The 18,353-nt window shown below is 36.4% G+C and overlaps 1 protein-coding gene across 8 annotated transcripts in view; it reads right to left on the bottom strand.

The window, feature by feature from the left end:
- Positions 1-18,353, bottom strand: part of ZNF385B (zinc finger protein 385B) — a 362,512-nt gene that overhangs the window by 89,813 nt on the left and 254,346 nt on the right. For 2 of the 8 annotated variants that reach the window (XM_045559857.1, XM_045559858.1), the window contains exon 1: positions 10,290-10,359. The exons of 4 other annotated variants lie outside the window; for them this stretch is intronic. Coding sequence is in view for 2 of the 4 variants with exons in the window: in XM_045559855.1 (XP_045415811.1) it covers positions 10,905-10,968 (64 nt within the window). In the remaining 2 variants the exon portion in view is untranslated. Of the gene's footprint in view, positions 1-10,289; positions 10,360-10,904; positions 11,095-18,353 lie in introns of those variants that run through there. 2 more of the 8 variants (XM_045559855.1, XM_045559853.1) reach the window with 2 other exon arrangements.

The following is an 18,353-nucleotide window of genomic DNA, read 5'->3' as shown; positions in this document are numbered from 1 at the left end:
ATAAGGCTTTTCATATCACTGAATGTGTGTATATGTATATATTTTTTACCAAACTTCCTGTACTAAAATGAAATACACACATACAACTAAGCATACCTTAAAGATCTAACAGTCGCCAATCTCACCGTGGAAATTCCTATATCCATATACTTTCCTGTAACAATGCCACTAACTCTCTTCCATAAATTTCATTTCAGTGGTAAAATACAAGTTTTATTCATCTATAGCTATGAAACCAACAATGACAACTCCCCACTATGATCATAAGAAAACTATTATTTCAGCCAACTCCCTTTGTAACATAATAGGTGCCTCACTAAGTTAGTGGATTATGCTATAATACATCACAATATAACCTCACTTGAGGACAGGTGAAATTCTCACCTCTGTCTTTGACCTTTAGAAATATGATCTTGAAGGCCCATTTAGGTTACGGCTTTGAGGCTTCCTAGTGGCTTTTCTTTGCATACTGTTCCAGACGTACCAAAACAGAAACAAAACACCTCATTCTTCAAAGGGAGAGTACACCAAAGTCACGAAATATGCATGAAGAAGCATTTGCTGAATGAGATCAAATCTATGTCTATTCTATAACCTGGAAAAGTAGTTTCTTCTTATGCTGCTATTATGTACGCCCACTTCAGTGAGTACTGAAATAAAAAACATTTTATAAAAATCTACTGGGGGAGACAATGGCAATTATAGAAATCCCAAAGATTTCTATGAAGAAATTAAAATGAGTGGCATTTCAGATTTCCTCCTAAACTCAGTTTTCTCTTTTTATTGCTTTCCCAGCTTTGTGGTCCCTTGTACTGTGTATCTTTTTCTCTTACCAGGACAATTACCAACACCACATCTCCTCCACTTCTCTTAACATTGCCGTTCCTCCATCACTATGCTATATGAGGAAAATAATTTACCAAGAGACCATTAAGTGTGGTCACTAGGAAGTGGTTATGTGAATAGAGGATGTGACTGATAAAGAGTTTTGCTTCTGAAAAGGTTACACAATAATAATAACAACAGAGATAACATTTTTATAGCATACTGTGTACCAGGTACTACCCTAAGCACATTATGTATGTGTGTACATATGTATAATACTCATTTGTGTATATATATCCAAATATATTTGTACATATGCTCATTTAATCCTCACAATAACCCAATAAACAAAGTACTATTATTAGATCCATTTTACAGATGAGAAACTGAGGCACAGAGAGATTAAGCCCAACTTTACACAGTTTACACTATGGAGAAGCCAGGATTAAAACCCAGGCAATTTGACTTTGAATTCTGCTTTTTCCTCCAATGATATGGTCACCAAATTATACAGCTGAAAATATTTCAGTTATCTAGACACATTCTTCAACTGTATATAGAAGCATTGCACCTTCAAACTAAAAGACTTAAAATGTTGGACCTCCAAACAGGTAAGTTTACAGTTGTGAATTAGCTGAAACTTTTAATTGACCTTAGTATAGTGTCTGATAATAAAAAACTTTTAATGCTCTATAAGACCTGCTTCTAGAATATTATTTAGTTCAATAAATACTTATGAGGGACCACCAAGGCACAGTGCTGGCAGCTATAGGGATTATAAACTGAGTCAGATAGAATTTATTTTACTTTTTAAGAGAAGATAAAATAATAACAACTACCATCTAATGGGATTTTACTACATGCCAGGTGTTGCTCTAAATGATTTCTATCCCTTATTTAATTAAATTGCAATACAACTCTATGAGGTTTGTATTATTATTATCCCCATTTTACAGATGAGAAAGGTGAGGTTTCGAGAGATTAAGATCACTCCGTATGTGGTAGGGCCTGAGTCCAAACTTATGTGTGTCTGACTTTAAAACCCATGCCATCATTCCGTAAAGTAGGTTATATGTAAACTTGTTACCTGAAAAAGATTCTGTCATCAAATACATTTAGAAAATGTTTTCTTCCACAAAGCTTAAAGTAGTTCTTTTTAACAACATCTCAGAACTTTTAATATGCTATTGGAACTGTGAATATCTAGGTAGATAAATTTATTCCCTCAATTTTTTGAGAATGGAATCAAGGCTATTTTTTTTTCCACAGAACTTCTGGAATGATCATGGCATTATAGCTTGTTCTTCAGGCAACACTGTTCTATCATACAGACAGTTAAAGCACTAACTCAAAAATCAAACAGCTGAAAACTCTTAGGTCCACTACTTTCTTCTGCAACTTTGGACAAATCTAGGACTGGTAGGAGAAATAATTGAGAGTTTTCTGTGCAAAGTGCCTAACCCTGTGCTTGACACACAGCCAGTGTTGTATACTTCAGTTACTCTGGTAACTAACTACTCCTGCTCATCTGACACTAAGGCATATCCCAGGAGAGCATAGTTAAATTCATTAATATTTATCATAAAGGATAGGGGTCATATATTATCAACAAAATGTTAAGGAGTTTCAAGAGAGAAAGAAATCATATCTGATTAGGTTGGGTTCATACATGTTTCCATAAACGAGATATCTCCTAAGATAAACCTTGAGGAATGGCTTGTGTTTTGGGAGGTGGATATAGGAGAATGGTAGAGGGAACTACATAAACAAAAAAACATAGATAAAATGAAATGTACAATTTAAAAACCTTTTTTAGGTTCTCAAGGTATTTTTAGGGTTTCTGGATTAGAATATAAAACAGTAAAGAGAAAAATAGGACATCTTTGTGACCTTGGAGTAAGTAAAGATTTCTTAAACAGGAAACAAAAGGTGCTAATCATAAAATTTAAAAATTGTTGAATACACTCTATTAAGATTATGAACATAGGAATAAGACACCATCAAAGGAGTGAAAAAGCAATCCAAAGACTGGGAGAAGATAGTCACAATATATGTAGTTTGACAAAGGAACTAAATCCAGAATAAAGAACTATAGATCAATAAGAAAAAGACAATACTAGATAAATGGGCAAAAGACTTGAATGGGCACTTCATCAAAGTGTGTATTAAAATGGCCAATAAACATACAAAAAGGTGCTCAAATTCATTAGTCATTAAGGGTATGCCAATTATAACCACAATGAGATATTATTACACACCCACAAGAATGGTTCAATACAGTGAAGAAAGACAAAGATTACTAAATGTTGACAAGGATATGGAGCAACCAGAACTCTATACTGAAGTGTAATTGTTATAGCAACTTTGAAAACGATTTGAAGCTGAATATATACATATCCTATGACTCAGCAGTTCCACTTCTAGGTATATACCTAACAGAAATGGTATGTGCTAGAATGCTCACAGCAATACTATTTATTATAGCCCCAAACTGTAAATTAGCCAATTAACCCACCAACAGTGAAACAATAACTAATTTTGGTATGTTCACGCAATAAAACATTCACACAATGGAATATGGCAATGAGAACAAATGATATATAATTACACACAACAACAAATAGACCTTGAAAACATAATGTTGAGAAAAAGAACTAAAATAAAGGAGCATTTGCTGTATAATACCATTTATATAAAGTACAATACTAGGCAAAGTAGTTTATGCTGGTTGTTAAGATAGTGGCTATCCTTGTAGAAAGGGTGGGATAGGGTGGGGGGGGTGGAATGACTGAACCAGAGCATGCAAGGATCTTCTAGGGTGCTGGGAATGTCACTTCCTTGATCTGGGGCACAGTTCCACAGGTATGTTAAGTTTGTGTACATTTATCCAACTGTAGACTTAACGATATGTGCACTTTTCTGTATGTTATATATTAAGAGAAAATTATAAAAATGTGGTCGATGATATTAATTTTAATAAAATTTTGACAAATATAGCCAAAATTCCCCAATAAGAAAAATATTTTCAAATGCTATCAAGTTTGTGTAGTCTTAGGATAAATATAATGCTTTTTGAATTCTTTTTTCCACTCCCAGCTTGATTTTGCTCAAAACAATTTATGAGCAAATAAAAGTTCCCCTTAATGGTGATGCTTCCTTGCTGAATTTAGGAAGCAGTTAGAGGAGACTGACAGAGAATACAGTGATGCTAAAGAGAAAAATGTGTATCTAGAACTCCGAGTCCATAAAATCTTAACAATTGGCAGTTCTGTGCACAAATCTCCCATGGGGCAGCTCAGGGTTTCCTCCAAAGAGTTCGACAGCAGCTGCCACAGCAGCAGCCTGGCAGAATGTTGCATTTAAAAATCAATCCTTCTGAGCACCACACTGAAGTTGATAAGCAATAATGAAGTACGGCATCAAAAAACAGCAGTAAAGCCACATCATGAGAGATTTTAAGCCACAGTGTCCTTTGGGTTTAGCAGTAACAGGCCAGCTTTTACACAAAACCATGGCTTTCCAGATGCTGTGACAATAGAATATACACAGCTAAATAGTAATTCCTTTTTACCTGAATGCCTTGCCCATGCACTGAGTTTCTTATATTTAAGTGTTGAAAAAAATGGATAAGATTTATTTACTATATAGTACAAACTATAGTTTGGTTACACATGTGATATACCTCATTAGTTGTAATTCTTTTTCAAAGCAGCATCGAAAAATCTGAGAATTTCAGAATTTAAGTAAACTTAAATGGTTAAAACTGAATTTAAAATATTTTTGCTTTGTTGTAGTTTCTCAACTTGTTATACATTAGTATTAAGCATGCTCATGCAAGAAAGGAAACTTGAAGAAGGAAAAATAGGATTCTAACAAATGCTTTCTCTAGTTTTTTGAAATAGTTTTTAAACACCTGACTTATCAAAGGGGAATGTCATGTGCTTCGTTCCTAAATTACTAAGTCTTTAGAGAAGCCAAAATTATCTCCAGACAGGGCTTTACTAAAATTGTCTGAGGTCGAGAACAGATTGGGAGGTCACAGGCGCCTGACGAAATTTTCTGGCAAAAAGGCCCAGGGAGATGGTCCTGAGCTACATTTGCCCAGTGACTCTCCTCAATGGCATCAAGACCCTTTCATGAAGCCTGAAGCCTCTTTCTGTTACAAGCAGAGGGACTATTTGTTCTCCTTTTACAGTGTGCTGGGGATCTAATGGCAGCACAGAATTATCATTTATTTTATTTAACCTTCCTAAAAATACAGACTTTCCTGGGAAAGGCAACAACTATGTTTCTCAAATCACTGAATATTTCTAGAGGAATTATATTTTGTAAAATTTTAGAGGTAAACATAATTTAGACATCTACCCATCATTTTATTGAGAAAAATGGGATTAGGAGAGTTTAATTCACCATGGTATCTGACTGATGGTAGAACAAAACCTAGAGCTCGGTGGCTAGGGACATTGTTTTGAATATTTAAGTCTATACTATCAAAGATGTACAGGAATCACATATTGTAGTCATTATCTTCCTTAAAAATTTAATTAGATTAGTATTTAGTCTGTTTTCTTTTTTATTTTGACTGAAATTTAAAAGAAAGTATTCATTTTTTAGATGAGATTTTAATTTTAATTTTCTATCAACATGAATAATGGAAGAAAGAAATTCAGTGAAAGAAAAGCCAGTGTGGCCAAGAGCCAACATTTCTTTCCAGTTTAAAGAACAGCAGAAGATTGAGTACAACACCTCATTTTAAATAATTCTTTTAATATTCCCAGTGGGAAAAAAGAGAAAAACAAAGCCCATTAAAACTTGGATCAGGCCGGGCGCGGTGGCTCACGCCTGTAATCCTAGCTTTGGGAGGCCGAGGCGGGTGGATCGCTCGAGGTCAGGAGTTCGAGACCAGCCTGAGCAAGAGTGAGACCCCGTCTCTACCAAAAATAGAAAGAAATTATCTGGCCAACTAAAAATATATATACAAAAAAAATTAGCCGGGCATGGTGGCTCATGCCTGTAGTCCCAGCTACTCGGGAGGCTGAGGCAGTAGGATCGCTTAAGCCCGGGAGTCTGAGGTTGCTGTGAGCTAGGCTGATGCCACGGCACTCACTCTAGCCCGGGCAACAAAGTGAGACTCTGTCTCAAAAAAAAAATAAAAATAAAAAAAAATAAAACTTGGATCAATATAACCAATTCAAATAGCTTCATCATAGGCAGCACACTCACATTTGTGTTGGTGGCTTTTATACTGAAGTGCTATCAGAATTGCAACAAAAACATTATCTGAGAAGACACATTTTTCCAAGCAATGGCAACTGACCTTCCATTCAAGCAGATCAAAGCAGCAGGGCTGTTTAGGCCTCTGACTCTGTCTTTAGGCCTCTCCTCTGCAGTTCGTACAAAGGGCCAAGCTCAAAGGCCTGGATACAGCAATTCTGGAGGTCAGTGCATTCAGCTGCTGCTATAAATTCTAGCTTCGGGGCACAAAATGTTTTTTCCCTTAGTTTCAGAGAATTTCAGTTCTTGCATTCAATGTCTAGGCTGTTGGCATTTAAGAACCAAAATGGGGAAAAAATAGTGGTTTATATAAATTATTTTTTAAAAAAGATATTCCCTCCCTGAAGGTTGCTTAATTAAAAAAAAAAAAAAAAGAAAAACCAGAGTTAATATTTGCTCTGCTGGTGCTCTCTACTCCTACCTATCTTGGCAGACCAAAAAGGTTTCCTTAGCTTAAATATTAACCAAACACTTCATAGCTATTCAAGAGCTGTTGCCCATGTTAACAACAACAACAACAAAAAAGTCATAGAATTCCAGAAAGCACAACTTGGGAAAAAATAGAAACAGTAAAAACTGCTGTAACCTTTTTTGCACACATATCCCATGGCCACCATAATTATAATGCACTACAGAACTTTCAGAAAAAATTCCACTGGAGTATTACAATCATGGTAACCATCACAGAGGCTGCCACTTTTGGTCCTTTCTTAACAGAGAAGCCATTTTCACCCAGGAGCAGCAGAGATGTCTTCCATCTGGCAGCCAGGGATGCTGTGCAAGCAGAATGAAAGCCACTGTTCCATCCCTGTGGAACCTGGTATGGGGTGCCTGATCTGGCCATGCCAGTGATGGAGTGAGAAGAGATTATGAGTAATGGGGTAATATTGGGGCTAGGATGGGAAAAATGGTGAGGGGGGATCTGGAGAAGGAAGGAAGAATGGTGAGTTTGGCTTAGTTTTACGGAGTGAACTAGAATTAGCACCAATTCCTTATTTGAAATTTCCTAATGTCTCACTCCTAGAATGATTTTCTTCCCTTTTGCCTTTTCATCATATGCTAGAAATCTATACAAAATGAAGTAGAGCCGAGCAAAAACTGTGTGAACAGGAACAACCTAGTTAAGCAGGGCATCTAACTCCTTCAAAAACAGGAGGTGGGCAACTAAGAGACAATGGCAGATCACCCTTCTCCTACGAAACAGGGAATGTCCTGTGACCCAGAGGATGCTTATTTCAAAGGCTCTTTATTTTTTTTTAAAAAAATAAGCGATGGGGTCTCACTGTGCTCAGGCTCGAACCCCTGAACTGCAGCTCTCCTGCTGCCTCAGCCTCCCAGAAAGCTAGGATTATAGGCGTGAGCCACCACACCTGGCCTCAAAGGGTCTTTAATGGGTATTTAACAGACTGGGCCAATCTCTGGACTGGCTTGTTGGAACTCTATCATTGTCCTGACATCCTAGAAATTGATGCTACTTGCTTCAGTCATGAAGGCAGCTTCTGGAGTATCAATAATATGCATAACAGAATCGAATAAGGCCCTCCAGTGACTACCCAAAAATTTGCTGCACGGGAAGGGATTTATCAAAGATGATTGTCCCTGTCCCTGTGCATTATGTTTACTCTTGTACTACTATACTAATTTTGTACCAGGCTTTTTTACATGGAGTTTCTTCTTCTTTTTAAAAAAATATTCATCAAAGTCAACAAAGTTTTTATTTTACAATTTGTTTCTTTCAAAATAATATCATATAAAATTTAAGGTATGTTTTGATATACATATACATAGTGAAAGGGTTACTATAGTAAAGCAATTTAACATAGTCATCATCTCACCTAATAGTTACTTTTGTGTATGTGTGGTAAGAGCACAAAACATATTCCCAAAAAATTTCTAGTATACAGTATAGTATTATTAACTATAGCCCTTATGCTGTACTTTAGATCTCTAGATAAATTCATCTTACACAATTGCAATTTTATTTTTGATGTACATCTCCCTGTGCCCTTTTCTCCCCTAACCCATTCTGGTAATCACCTTTCTATTCTGTTTCTATAAATTTGACTTTGTTTTTCCCCTAGATTCCACATATAAGAGAGACCATACAGTACTTTTCTTTTTGGTTTATTTTATTTAACATAATGTCTTCCAGCTTCATCCATGTTGTTGCAAATGGTAGGATCTTCTTTTTTAAAGCTGAATAATATTCCTTACATGGAATTTCTTTTTGGCTTCCCAAATGATTCCCTCTTACCCTCTCAATGCACATCAAAAGTCAAAGCCATAATGATTTTTTAATAAGGAGTCCCACTGAAGTAGAGAATTTAATCACAGTACTCATTATTTTCCTTTTCAATAATTTGCTTCATAAGGCAGCAAAGGAATGGAAATATTTTCCTTTAGAACATTTGTTTTGACTTCTGGTCTCTTCTGAGCTTCAAAGAGACTTTAAGCTCCCTTTGCTTTAAAAGACACCAAAGGAAAGTAAACAATTCATAAAAATGGACCTGGTACTCAATGTATTTAACTTGACAAAGCATGCTTCCAGTTAGAGAAAAGGTGAAAAGAATCCAGAGTTCCAAAATTGCACAATTCCTACATATTTCCAAATTCTGAATGTCTTTTATGTCTCTTTTTCTCTAACACCTCCTTTCTCTATCTTTCTCCAACACTGTGTCTCCCAAGTCTCCTTCCTTCTCACGTATCTGTCTTTTCTGCCTCTCATCTCTCCTGTCTCTCTCAAGTCTCTCTCTTTGTCTCTGTTTCTCTCACCATAATGCTGCCAGGGAACTAGGAAGCACTCATAAAATTTGTCATTTGCCTTGTTTTGCAGCTACATTGTATTAATTTTGCTTTTAATATTTGCTTCTATAAATCAAAAGATTAATAGTAAGATTATGCTAGCATCAGGACAAGTTTGTCCCTGTGACAAGATGTAACAATTAAATTAGACCACATCTCTGGCTATGTCTCCAGTAGTCATGTCAGTTGCAACAATCAAAGATTGTTTTTTTTTTTTTTTTTTTTTTTTTGAGACAGAGTCTCGCTTTGTCGCCCGGGCTAGAGTGAGTGCCGTGGCATCAGCCAAGCTCACAGCAACCTCAAACTCCTGGGCTTAAGCAATCCTACTGCCTCAGCCTCCCGAGTAGCTGGGATTACAGGCATGCGCCACCATGCCCAGCTAATTTTTTCTATATAGATTTTTAGCTGTCCAAATCATTTCTTTCTATTTTTGGTACGGGGTCTCACTCTTGCTCAGACTGGTCTCGAACTCCTGACCTTGAGTGATCCACCCGCCTCGGCCTCCCAGAGTGCTAGGATTACAGGCGTGAGCCACCGCGCCCGGCCCAAAGATTGTTTTTTAAAAGTGCTCCCACGATGGTATCTGCCACACAGGTGATAGAGTGAGACAAGTTAGGAACTTAAATGCACCATAGAATTTTATGGTGCATTTTTATAGAAATTTATCATTGTGTCCTGGGTACAAATACTATACCTTTTCATATAAGGTGCTTTTACACATATTTAGTAGCTTCTTACATGTATTTTACATATACCATTATAAGTAGTATTCTAAACTCCTAGATGGCTTATGATTATTCCATGTTTTTTCTGATAAAGAAAATGATTCTGAGGGATAAATAATTCCATGACAAAAAAAAAAAAACACACATAGAAAATGGAACCAATGATGGATGCAGGACTAGAAAAAAATGTCTTAAAAATGAAGTACTAGCCTATTTAATAACTACACTGAGTAATATTATCTGCTAAAAGGTTACACATCCCAGAATCTCAAGTATCTCAAAAAAATTAACACACTTGGCTTTAACTTATTCATTTTTCTCAGGAGTCCACTGAATTCTCAGTGTTTACATCTCTAATCCACCAATAAAGAGAGAATAAAAGAAGTCGATGCTCTTTCAATATTTTCCAAACCATCTGAAATCCCACTGGGGGCTATGAGATCAAAACATCTTCCTGGTGCCAAGAGTTTCTAAGTTCTTTCCTAACAGTAGTATTTATTCATGTTTTACAAATGGCAAAATTGAAAGGAAAAGGATTTCTTAGTTGGGGGTAAACAAAGAGATAACATTAAAATAGAAATGAGAATCTCACAAGTATCTACTGTGTACAGATAAGATACACCTACTCTTAGACAATATTCCCTCTTGAGGAGCTAAACTTACCTGGTTTCCAGAGAGATTTCTATACCCAAGGGTCTAAATAAACATGAAGCCATTGAGTTTTGACTTGAACTAGATGGAACGTTAAAACTTGAAATGGTGCCTATCATAAAATCATGTGACAGGAGTGCTAATCACCCAGGTCACTCAATTTGATTACACGCTACCAGCACTATTCTGTCAGTTTGAATGTGGATTCTTAGACATGTACAATCATCAACTTAAATATAACTTTCTGAAGAGAAGAGAAAAGAAGAGAGTGTTCTAACATACCTGGATTAAACACAAATCTCATTTTTACCTAGTAGTTATTCTGAGATAACTACTTTGAGTGAAAAATTAACAGTAGGTCATAAAAAGTAAAGGAAATGTGGGAAATCAGTCACATCATTATTATATTTAGCAAAGTGACTCAATAGTACAATTTAAATACAAACAGATTAGGAAAACCAAGAGAATACTGGACAAGAAAGTCACAAAATTAGCAAATTCTATTTTTTCTTAATTCTAATATTTTTCTCTTTTTCCCAAATAGATTTAAACTTTTATATATTTTTGTCACATATTACATGAAAAAGTTTCCTGAGGGGTAAATGCTGATCAGTCAGCAGTACTTACCTTCGTTTTTAAGATTACAGTCCATGTTCACTTCTGCATTTGAGCACTGTATGAGGTATTGCATTTAGAGATAAATAATTCCATCATTTCAACCTGGCGCTCCTGTGAAATGCGGTGCTAGGAAACAGCCGGCAGGCAGTGTGTCTGAACAAATCATATGTCCTGTAATTGCCGCTTAGCTCTAATTACTATTGAGGATAGTGTTTGCAACTTGATTCTAGGGAAAGGGCAGACTACCTTCTGACGACACCAAACCAAATATATCCTAAAAGACTGACAAGTGACTTTCTTTCATGCAATTTTTCTGAGTATCTCCCAGCTACTCAGAAAAGAAAAGAAACTACCACTCTGTCTTGGTAAAAATGAAATCAAGAAATCTGACACTTGCATCTCCCTCCTAACAAAGCAATTCAATTCTCTGAAAATATCTATTTTTTATAACAATGTAGAATTTTCGGTATCACTTAGATTTCAAGGGTTTTTTTAATTTGAATTTTTTTTTTTGCCCACGTGGGCAACTACGCAAATTTTAAAATTCCCCTTTTTTTCCCAGAAGAAATCTGTTCTCAAATCAAATTTTATTTATATTCTGTTAGTCCGAAATAGTTTATTTGCATACCTAATGGTCTAAAGAATTTGTTTCCTTTCCTATGGATATTTAGGTTTTAAATAAACATTCAGAGCATACAACTCAAAAAGACTAAAGCAGATGACAATCTGATAACATTAATAGGGATGTTTATGCATCTCAACTCAAAAACCTAGTTTTAATTACCAAAGTGAAATTAGCAGTTGTGTAGGCTTGGAACTAGAATGATACATAATTTACTCTCATATCTAACTAATTTAACTCTCCATCTAGTGGCATCTGACTATGTGATTAGAATAAAGCTTCTCATATATCGATGTTACACAGTGTGGCTATGACTGAATGCTTGTTTTGCTTATGCTAAGCTGATTGTCATTGATACTGTTGAGTTAGCTTAGAGGGCATTTGACTGAATAAAAGAAACTTGAAATGACTGATGTTTGCAAATGTCAGGAAGGATTTTGCACCTTTGGTTGTGCAACTTAGCACGTTCACCAACCACAGCCAACACTTTAGCAACGCAGAACAAATGACACCTACTCGATTTCAGAGATATAGTGTATCTGCTCATGTCACATTTTCACAGTAACTATCAGGGACAGGTAAACCTAAGTGAATAATTAAATACAGCAAACAAACGGTAATTATAAAACCAGCTCTTAGAAATGGTGTATTTCTCCAGGCCCAATGATCTCAGTTATGAATAATAACAAAACAGTATTCTAAATGAAACCTGGTATGCTAGCTCTGTATTTATTTTCCCCCAAATAACGATTGTGTACTTCTTGCTCACATATTTAGTTCTTCATGATTAAAATAAAGTTATAGTCATGGCTGTGGTTTTCCTTTTTTTTTTTTTTTTAATCTTCATCTTTGGTGGACCTCTCCTAAGAAACCTCTGATCAGGAGATTAGATTGATGCCTTCTTCAAAGTATTTCTCTTTCATGGAGCTAGACAAAGTATTCCATTCTTTTTTGTCTGCCATTAAATCATGACTGATTCTTGAAGCATTTTTCTAGAATATTTCCAGATATGGCACACTAGCGCATCCTGAAACTCCCAAGCTCTTTGTTTAAACCTCTCGTATATTTTTAGTTTTGTTCAGTAGACACAAGATATGGTCCCCAGACCAGCAGCATCAGAGTTCCCTGAGAACTGGTTAGAAAAGCAAATTTCGAGGCCTTACTCTAGACCCCCAGAAACACAAACTCTGGGGGTGGGGCCTAGCAATTCGTGGTTTAGGAAGCCCCCCCAGGTGACTATAAGCATGATGATGTTTGAGAACCACTGGTCCATGTATGTACACTAAGAGTGGTGGGAGAATAAGATAAGAAACGTTTAAGCCTCTATGGGGGAAACTATGGGAGAGAAAAAGCCTCAGCGGAGAGGTGGCATTTTTAGTGGTCACCTAAAACCTGGGAAGAGTTTGGATAGATCTGAAGAAGGCACCAGGCATCTCTTACCCAGTTAACTCATCACCTTGAGCTAATGCAGCCCTGCCCGCTCCATAAGATCACCATCTTTCTTTTCTCATCTCATCATTCCATTCTTAAGAAAAACAAACACAACTTGCTTCATTCCTGCTAGCCTCTTAGTCTACAAACTACTTGCCTTTAACTTTTAGCTTATTTTAAAGTAGCCTACACTTTTTTTTCACTTTTACTAACCCCCTCACTTCGTAAACCCTGTAATCTCACTTATGATTTCTCTCGCCTAATAAAAACTATGATTTTGATGGCCTTTTTCAGTCTCCCTGGACCTATCTACCATTTGCATAATATGATTCCATTTCCAAATGGCCTCTTTTCCAAGTTCAACTTTTGTATTTCTAACCACATGTTAAATCCTTTTCACCTGTGGCCTATTGGCACCTCAAGTTCAACTTGTACAAAATTAAACTAGTCATCGCAGCTTCCGGACCTCCACCCCCTCCCCTCACTCCCCAAAGGACATTCCTCCTCTGGTGGCCATTATCTCACTGCCTGGCACCACAAGACTTCCAACTAAACCAACTCTAAAACTTAAAGCTGTATTTGACTTCTCCCTCTTCCTTGTCCCTGTTATCTTTATGACATCCCTCACCTCCTTCCCCTTTTCATACCCATTACCATTACCTTCATTTGGCAACTCATTAGCTGCTCACTAGCACAATTCTTTAATCATTGTAGGCCCCCTGTAGTCAATCAAATTCTTAAGAACAGTTCAAATCAATCATTTTCCTATTCAAATGTCTTCTAAGGCTGCCCTTAGTGAGTTACTGGCTCTGAAATCCAATACACCTGTTCAAATCTCTACTCTGCTATTTACCAGCTGGGCAACATTACATAAATTAATTGACTTGTTAAGCTCCAATTTTCTCAGCTAACAAGTAGGAATAAAACAGTAATCATACTTCATGAGGAGACCTGAAGAAAATAATGCACGTATACTAAATTCTCACCACAGTGCCTAGAACATGGAAGGATTTAGTAAATGACAAGCATTTTCACCATCATAAAAGCCACCACCATGGAATCCTATTCCAATGCTTCAGTTCAGCATCCACTACCATCTTCAAACTTAACTGAAAACTGTTTTTTCACTTATACTTTATAAGATTTATTAAACCAAATTTTCCCTCAAAGGTAAGGCTCACCTCTTTTCTTTTTGTCTCTGGCCCCTTAGACAGTGTCTTTAACCTGGTAGTTACTTTAGACATGTTCACTGCATGAAGCACTAGCTGGTTCTTGTATGTACACACTTTCTGAGTTCTATCACTGTATTTATGCTGTTGTGCCTCCTAGGATGCTTTCCCCTATCTGTCCCATTTCAAATTCTCTCCATTTTCAAGTGGTATTTTAAATGCCATCTCTTCCAGGAAGCCTTCCCTCTTCCCTCTGAAGAATATATCTTGGTTTTTTTCTGAAAATGCAATGCATTTCATTTACTATCTCTATTATAATACTTAAGACATTTGATTGTGTATTATTTGTGCATATGTCTTCTTCCCCAATAAAATCTAAGGTCTTCTGGGTTAGAGATCAGTCTTGATTTACTGGTGTTTGCCCAGGGCCCTGCCCAGAAGAGGCACTCAATGAATATCTTGAATGCATAAATGAGGTACAGGGAATATCATCTATGTTTTTACTATAAGCTTGTCCTGCTGCATACTGCCTGATTAAAGGTTTTATTACCCATTAACAATTAGGATCATCTTCAAAAAGAGTACATGGATTATGAGAATTACAGAAATGCGTTTAAGAGGACCCCTTATGAATGAGGGGTGTTCCTAACCTTGGTTTTCAAGTCAATATTCTAGAACTCCCAATCATTTTCCATAGAAATAAAGTCATAAATGATCATTGGATTCCTGGGATAATCCTCAAAAGCTTAATTAATCCACAGGATGAGTGTATTGGTTAGAGCCGTCACGCTAGCAATAGTACCTCAGTGCCAACGTTATTATAAGAGGTCTTGAAAAGAAGTCATTGTCCTAAGATTGTTTACAAAGATGCTCAATTTTCCTTGCAAAACATAAAACCATGATGTGTGTTTTCTTTTTTTATATTTGAAGTCATAACTCAGAAAAGGATAACCAGAAGCCAATTTTCTTATGTATTCAAATGGTTACCTTTCATTGCCAGGATGAATATGATCTGGTTCAAGAATCAAATTTATAATTGTTGATTATAAATTGTAAATGTAGAAAATGGAAGTCCTTGATAAAGTCTATATATTTGAATTTTTAGAAATCAGAAATCATTTTCTTTTTTACTTACAATTCTAAATTTTAGATTAATTTGGCCTCTGACACTTTACTTCAGTTCTTTTACCCAACCCCCCTGACAAAGACATAATGCTCTGTTAAACTTTTAATCACATTCATTAGGAGGGGTCTGCTGTTTTAAAGTATCTCTTGAGTGAATAAATCATCCTTTTTCAATGGAAAAATGATGGCCTTTCCAATGATCTGAATTGCAATTTTAGATTTTCACAAATTTACTTACTTAAAGCAGGCAAGCCTATAAACAAGTTATCTGTGAAAAAAAAAAACACACATATTTTTGCTGTTACTTGTTCTTCCCCATCACTGAGCTAGATGTTACAGTAAATTGAAAAGTGCAGTTCCTGGTCCTGTCTATTTAAAGAACAAAAATAATATATCTGACATACTTAGAGACTAATATGAAGACAGAAATTTTAGTGTAAATTACAGGTGCAGATACGGAAGTAGTAAAGGACAAAATATAATCTCTGCAAGGGCAGGGATCTTTGTTTTGTTCATTAAGGAATCCTAAGCACCTGGCACCATGCCTTGCGTGTATTATGAGCTAAACAAAAAAACCCATGGCACTAAAAGGAGAGACTCAGGTGGGTTAGAATGGCTGGAGAAAGTTTCACTGTGAAGGCAGGATTTGAGCAAGACCTTAAAATACATGATTCTTTGATTCCTCCTTTAGCCTCCATCTACATCTAGACTATTAGCAAGCCCTGTTGTTACTCGTTCTAACATACATTGCCAATCTTCCAGCTTCACTCCATGTCAATGCCACATTCCAGGCCAAGACATCAACATTTGTCTGGACTATGGCTAATAGCTTTTAAGGGACCTAAAGGATCTTCCTGGGACCACTTATGCTCTCCTACACTTGGTTGTCCACACAGCAGCCAAACAAATTATTTAAAAATACAAATCTGATCGTGTCACTCCAGTGTAATGGCTTCCCACTGCACTTTGACCGTAATCTAACTTTACCAGAGCCTACAGTTACCACATGTTTAAGCTCCTGCTTACTTCAAAAACCTCACTTAGTACCACCTCCCCTCCCCACCACCCAAGATCTAAGCTTTCTCTCTCTTTTGCAAAAGTATCAAACTCATTCCTATCTCAGGCATTGGCTTTTGCTGTTCCCTCAGCATAGAACCCTCTTTTCCCAATTCAATTGTGCCTCAGCTCAATTATCACCTCCTGGGTGAGGCCCTCCTTCTGTTACATTGTTCTGTTTTTTCTTCTCCATGGCATTTACCTGTCTCTAAAATTATTTTATTTATTTACTTGTTTATTGTCTCCTCTCACTGGAATATAATCTCCATGAGGGCAACGAGGACTACATTCTCAGCTCCCAGAATAGTGCCAGGCATAGGTACTCCCTGTATATTTTGCATGAATGAATGACCACACTTCCCAGCCCTTTCAAGTGTGAAGACACTTTTTCTTTAGCATCAAATGATTACAAGGATTTCTCACATATTATTAGTGTTATTTGTTCCTTCAGTATTCACTGATTATATTCAAAATTGTTATGAAGTCAGCAACATTTAAAGTAATGTAGTATTTCATTATCACAATAGGGCTGACATATGTTTGGCCAAAATATGTTGGGTATGTGTGAGATACGGTATTTACTCAACCTATCAAATTGAAATTTATCAAACACTTCCATTTACAGGTACGTAAAGATACTCAGCCCACAGATGTTAGGGCAGATGCACATTTGATATAAGAGGACAGAAGGAAAGGCATGGTTCTAGTTACAACTTTCTCAAGACAAAGATAAGGATAAACTCGATATAAAGCCTTATCCTAAACTAAAGATAAACTAATATATTTTTTAAACTATTTAACACCTAAAGTAGAGTTTACTGGTCACCTTTACACATTTTTATAATAATAGCTAACATATAACATTTATTATGCACCAACACTGTTCTAAGCACTTTATGTATATTAATACACACAATATTCAAATTCATGCAGTAAGAGAATAACTTGCTATTATCTGCATGCTCTAGATGAGGAAATAGGGCACACAGAGATTAAATATCTTTCCCAAAGTCCCAAAGCAGGCAACTGGCAGAGCTGGGGTTCAAACACACATAATTTAGCTCTAGAGTCCACACTTTAACACTATGTTATGCTGCCTTGCCTTGCTGATATGAGGAGGTACCATCTTTACACTAGGAGACTTATCTCTTACACCATTCATAGCACATAAGAAAAATTACCTATCAGATGTCAGTTACTCCTAAATATGCATATTTCACTCCCACACATTCTCAAGTACAATTTTCCTCACTACTGCCAAATAAAGGTCTGAAATACTTTGTAGTAAGTGACTTTATAAAGCATTTCTATGTCATGTGGGAAATCATGAGGAGAATCTAAACCAAATACCAAATCTCATGGTGCCTTTAATATCACTGTGAAAACAGCATAATTTTCTAGGACACACTGTGAAGTCTGAGGTGGTAAGATAGCATGTCTTAAAATGACTTGAAACCAAAAATGAATTTGTGAGCATATTCCCAAATCACCAAGAATGTTCTATTTTGACATTCTTGACACAGACCTTACCTTAATATATAAGGTCTTATAAACTGCTTTGGGGACCCAGATCTCACCATAATACGTAAGGTCTTTAAGTGTGCAAAGTACAGTGATTTCTGCACAGTGTTGGATTGAGATGTTTATGAAGAAAGGTCAATAATAGCTTATAGCACGAAGACAGAATTCCAATAAAACTCAGCTTGTTCTGTCATTCATATAAGGCCCTTCATTTATTCCCTTCTTTTTAGTGAGATTAACTAGCTATCTTACAAAATGTGAATGAGTCAAGGAGGAGGCAAGTCTACTCACCACAGGCCATGTTATGCAACATGACTCCTATGTAATAAATCTTTGGGGAAGCAGGTCTTCTTTTCCAAATGGAACCTGTCTTCACTTTTCTCATGTGAGACTTGGCAAATGGGACATTCTGAATCTGACAGGCCACTTCTCCTCAGCTGACAACTCTTTAACACAGATGTCAGCTGGAAAACTTTACTAGGGCACGTAGGGGATCAGAACTTTTGAATCCCATCCCGCCAAGAGAATCCATCA

Source organism: Lemur catta, chromosome 8 (assembly GCF_020740605.2).
Source record: "Lemur catta isolate mLemCat1 chromosome 8, mLemCat1.pri, whole genome shotgun sequence".
Classification (NCBI taxonomy): Eukaryota; Metazoa; Chordata; class Mammalia; order Primates; family Lemuridae; genus Lemur; species Lemur catta.
Note: the sequence above shows the minus strand (reverse complement) of the source record. Positions and strands in the feature narration are given on the sequence as shown.